At 43.8% G+C, this 5,796-nt stretch overlaps 1 protein-coding gene across 1 annotated transcript; it reads left to right on the top strand.

The window, feature by feature from the left end:
* Positions 1-3,078: 3,078 nt before the first annotated feature.
* CCR75_005292 (uncharacterized protein) lies at positions 3,079-4,194 on the top strand (the record flags this gene model as incomplete). The annotated part of the gene is made up of 1 exon (XM_067963374.1): positions 3,079-4,194. The coding sequence occupies one exon, from the start codon at positions 3,079-3,081 to the stop codon at positions 4,192-4,194; it is 1,116 nt and encodes a 371-aa protein (XP_067820210.1).
* Positions 4,195-5,796: the final 1,602 nt, after the last annotated feature.

Raw genomic sequence — 5,796 nt, forward strand, 5'->3', positions numbered from 1 at the left:
GATGTGACGTGCCCTTATGGCATCGTCCAACTCGACAAACCATCTCAAGAGGGAGTCTTCTTCGACTCCCCTATACTTAGAGATGTCAATCTTTAAAGTTTCGGGACGACGCGTTTGCGTCATCCCAGGTACAGGGGTCTGTACCTGTTGTAACCTCAACAGTTCTGCCTGTTGAGAGCCTTGCTGATTCAGCAAGGCTACTTTTTCCTTCATCTCGTCAAGTTCATGTTGTATGAACTTGGCGATAGTTGAATGGAGGGCATCTCTGTCCAAATTGGACAGCATTGCCAAGATTGCATCGTTTCCTACGGTCGAACTCATTCGTTCGACCGCACTCCTTTCTATGTCACTTAAAAAGGAGTAGTTTTCACGGGAAACGTGATGCGTATTCCCACTATCATCTAACATGTCCATGTTAGATGAACGAAGTGTGGTCCTTGGACGGACTACAAAGTGCTACCAGGTGTAATGGGACACTACGACTTGTACTGCTCCAGTACAAGTCCACTTCACACTGCTTCAGTTGCGAGTGGTGCCCTACGTTATTTCACGTACACTAGTACGTGCAGAGGAAGACTTCTCTTTAAGGTAACTAGCTTTAAGAGGGTTAAATGAAAACTGTATTAATATAATTAAGTATCTCTCTTTCTATCTTGTAAATGCTAACTTAATTATAATCTAATACTAAACATGAAATTGAAATCTTATCTTTATCTTATCTGTATCTCTCTTTGTTTATCTCTACAGCTGATTAGTCTGCGGAATAAATAGATATAATGCTCTATACCTATTTATGGATAAGAATTCTGAACATTACTATATAAAGTAATATCCTCCAGATATTATCTACCTTTTAGATAATATATTAATTAACAACCTTTAAGTGTAAATTTCATGTAACGATACACCCCGTTACACTAAGGGTCTTGAGCTACCAAAGGTAATTCAAAGGATTAGAATTAGGGAAAAGCAAAATTATATTAATATATATGATTTCCTACGTAACTATGTTCTATCTACTACTGAACTTATTGTATTAAAATCTAACTAAGTGTGGCGCCTCCTTGCGCACCGCACCATCGTGTTTTGAAACGAATGGCGGGGTTTATTTAGACTTAAATCAACCAATCAATAAAGCTAGTGTCTTCCAGTTATCTACCTTTTGTGTAGTATGTTACTTGTCCCCTTTACGTGTAATTTCATGAACGATGACCTACCCCAGTCACCTCCAATGGGTGAAGGAGTGAAAAGTGGCCCGTTACAGCGAGCGTATTACTTTAAATACCTCAGCTCGCAGATGACGCTAGACGTCATCCCCTTTAATTTGAATGCACCTGTGTGCATCACATACAGTCAGTTAATTTCACACGAATTAATTGACCTTCCCATGGAACGTACTTAACGGGCATGTAACAGTAAGGCTGTTAGCCGGCCACAATATTGCCACGTATGGTTATATTGACAATATTATTTATTAAGATGAAATTCTTTATATTTTATATTATTTTGGTAACAATGATTAAGCAACGGCTACCCCGTTACACTGTTACTTATACAGTATTTTCTTCGTTGGCGTGGCATCAAGCCTAAGGAATCTTCGCTTCCTTTAATTAAGGTGTAAAAGGACACTACGTTTCCATGAATATAGATACATTTGATACCGACATAACAAATCAATGTTTGACACCACATAATACTGTAAGTTTAGTTTTGATTGACTACCTTCGTGAGTTTATATCTGGAACATTCGTGTGATTAACAACTTTGCAACACTAATATTTCTTATATCATGGTTTCTCGAAGTAAAACTAACAGCACGCCGAAATTGCTTTATGCAGACGCAATCTGATGTCGGTAGCAAACGCAATTTTTGTAGATAATTTCGACAACTTTAGTTGAATAAAAAGTTTTAAGATTTTAGAATCTTAAAATTGTCTTATTTTAAAGGGAACATTTAGCCCATGAAGTGATTGGTTAAGGACGAACTGTACTGTAATGTGCTGTAAAGGCGCCGTCGCAATTGTACAAGTGGAAAGAACTCGATTTTGTGTAAATAGATTGTTGACTCGTGCATCAATTTAACGCTTAACTTGCAGTAGAGGCGCTAAGGGTGGACTGACTCGCTCTGCTCGCCACAAGCAAGCGGCTGAACAGCAACAGCTGACAAGGAATGGGTTATTCGTCAGCGATGGGCATTACATGGACGTCAATATTGGCTGTGAGTAGCTTCGCAGTAGCTTCATCTTTAAGAGATGCGGCTTGTCAAGAGCTGCCATAGCCTTTGTACTCGGACGTCGTGCACGATATTTTAAAAAAATTGTGAAAGGAGGAAATGTAGATACTTCAGTATTGTCCTGGTGCTGTCCTTCATCTCAACCCATTTGCACGGCTTTATCACAGCAGCCCAGACATAATATTACGACGCCAGCTCATACCTCGTTATTATCGTCTCCGACTAACTAAAGCTATTTAGCAAAGATTCACGTTGTCGGTTACCTATGTTATAAAATAATGCGTGCTAATGCGACCAGGTGGCACCCATAGATCGTCTAATAGTTAATTTTTTCGAGTCTGAACGATTCGATAAATCTTCATTATCTTGAAAGTCATTAGAAACCTGCAAAATATTGATCGTGTCGCGGACGACGATGATTATTAGACAACCGCACGACAGAAGACATGACTATTGCAGCGATGACGGACTCATAATTAAGCGTGTGCTTTGAAGGCGCGCTCGAGTAAGGTCAAAATTGCAGAATGACAATAATCAATTATAGTAATCTCCCTCTTGATAAGAATTCTGCGTTAACTATGCTTTAATGTAGCAACACACGTATCTATTAAAAGTGAGTATCACAAACTCGTGAAAATGTAGCCGAGTTCACAAAGTGAGTCCAAATCATTACTGTATCCATCTACGCGGTGTATAATGTGGCCACTTAAGTGCGATCGGTTCGTCGCTCTTCCCGTCGCTGTTTGTCTGGACTGGCGCTAGCCAATTCATCATTTTCCTTCGTCTGAACCCGTCGATACATGCAACGGTGTCATCGTGAACGTGTGAAGAAACGATAAAGTACAATGACGATCTCGGCCAATGTGCGCAAGGAGCTCTTCGAGATGACAAGTAGTGAGGGCAAGCTCATTCGTATTAAGCCAACAGAAGCAAAGGCAGGCACGACGGTCTATTCGTCCAAACAGAGTCAACCTCTCAAGATGTGGACTCAAGAAGAGCATGAGAAATTCTTGGAAGCCATGGAAAAGTACCCCGCAGGTCCGTGGAAGGTCATTGCCGCCTTTATTGGTACCAAGACGACCCGTCAGACCATGACCCACGCGCAAAAGTATCGCCAGAAGATCAGTCGCTGGCGTCGCGGATTGCGTCACAAGGGCCGGAAGCAGGCTGGCGAGGACGGTTTGTTACACACCGAGGGGGAATTGTTGCAAGAGTACTCGGTGAAGGAGAATCGATTTCAGTCGATCGAATACGTCTCGAGCGACGAAATGGCCGGTTCCTACAGCCGCGTTAATACGAACGCTAACGTCTCTGTAAGCCCGGCACGGTCGCTCACGGGTGTGCCTGGCCACAAGGCGCCACCGAATGAGCTGTTCCGCCTAGCCGAGCTCGCATCTGTCGAAGTGATAAAGAAGGAACCCGTGGCGGTCCCATCCCTGCCGATGCCGTCCTCACCTCTTGATGTTGAAATGGCTGACATGTCGAGTCCCGTGGTTACGAAAGAGTACCCCCAAGAAATTATCGCGCGTGGGTCCGTCGAATTTAGCGAGAAAATTCGCAAAATGGAGTGGGGTACTAGCCAAAGTGGCTACATTCTACCATACCGAGACTGGTCGATGCAAAAGACAGAAGTTCGCCTTAGTCCTTTGCGCGTTACCCCAAGCGGTCCAACGTTCTCGACCCGCAAGTTTGGGGGCGTTCTAAGTGCGATCACAGAAATGTCATATCAGAATGCCCAGAATCGCCTGCCTCTACCTTTGTCGTCTGCACCCATGTTTTCTTCCATGCGTGTCGCAGAAGCCGATGCTCAAAAGTTGCCGCAACAAGCAACTGCGTTTCGTTTACCGCCACTAAATGTCGTGAGTACCCATGCTCCTCGAGTCTATTCGATTCCACCCCTTCGTTCGAAAATTGATCCGAGCGTGCTGAATGGGCGAGTTTACTATACTTCCTCAAACTAATCTTATGGGCGGAGTGATCTTGCGTAAGCAGTGGGTCGGCGAGAGAGCAAAATGTAGCGCCAAAGACGACGTGGGGAGATGCCCGATGTTGGGAATAAAGGAGAAAATAATGTTGATGAGTAAGGGGCGATCGCAAGTTAAAGACGTCTTCGTAGAGACATTTTGCTTCATCGCGATGGGATTAAAGGGAGAGGTGGTGACACGGGCTTTTAGGGGTACTAAAAAAGTGTTTTCTGCGATGGCTACAAGAAGAAAGCCGGTCCGCAAGCAAATGGAATTTGTGGACAAAACGGTGTCGCGTCGATGGGCAAGTGTGCAAAATTTAATTGTGATTCCGTAGAATTTTGAACAAAATAGGAAGGAACTATTTAGGAAATTGGTTTAATTGAATGCCAAGACATCATCATTACTTATGGTATTGATTTCTTTAAGAAATAGCACTACATTACTAACATTTTTAAATAAAAGCAACTTCTCAAATGAGCTCACAACACGATTAAATGGCTGTAGGACTGAAGAGAATTAAGGGGCTTTAAGAGCATAGAGAATAGTGAAGAGTGTAATGGGGCACACATCGGTTGGTGAACCGTTGTTGTGGTCATTCACATTGGCGGGGATGACAGCTAGCGTCATCCGTTATGCAAGGTATCGAGAAAGATATGCTCGCAATACATATTAGTCAATATCTCCAGAGATGACATTCATGATTGGTCAAAATAGGTATTCATGTTTGATACGATAAAATGTAACTCAGTCTGAAAACTACTTCATATAACGCAAGTGCACACGTGGAGCTGGATTACCGCTCCCGCGACGACACAGGTCGCTAAGGCGCCCACCACAACAACGTCACTGCACGCGAGAGTAGACTGTCAAAGTGAGGTTGTTGTAGTGGGCGCCTTAGCAACCTCACTCAACGCACTAAGTATCTGGTTAATGTGTCGTCACGAGAGCGGTGATCTGACTACTCAGGGAGAGTGCACGTTTAGACGGTATCGTATGCTCCGACGTGCTTGGACCAATCACTCCAGCTTTAAGATCCGGCTTTAAGTACATTGTGAGCTTTATCATTATGAAGAGCCGGTACGTGACGGTTTATCCGTTGCGAAAGAAGAGTGAAGTCATGAGCGCGTTCACAAGATTTTACCGGGAGATCAAGATAGCGTGTGGGACTAAGATCAAGGTCATTCGAAGTGACAACGGTGGTGAGTACCGGAACACGGCAATGAACAACTTCTGCAAGGAGAAGTTTATCAAGCAAGAGTACACAGCTCCATACAATCCTGAGCAGAACGGCATGGCAGAGCGCATGAATCGAACTCTGGTAGAGATGACGCGCTGCATGCTTAAGGACAGCTGTCTCGACAAGTCTTACTGGTGCGAAGCGTTGATGACAGCAGCAGACATTCGGAACGTGGTTCCAAACTCGTCGAACAAGAAGTCAAGTCCGTACGAGATGTTGTTCAAGCGAAAGCCGCGCATCGATCACATGCGCGTGTTTGGTTCGCAATGCTACGCGCATGTTACAAAGGAGAAACGAAAGAAGCTGGACGATTCGGGCGTGAAGTGTTATTTTCTTGGCTATGCAAAGGATCACAAGGC

Source organism: Bremia lactucae, linkage group LG1 (genome assembly GCF_004359215.1).
Source record: "Bremia lactucae strain SF5 linkage group LG1, whole genome shotgun sequence".
NCBI classification, from domain to species: domain Eukaryota; phylum Oomycota; class Peronosporomycetes; order Peronosporales; family Peronosporaceae; genus Bremia; species Bremia lactucae.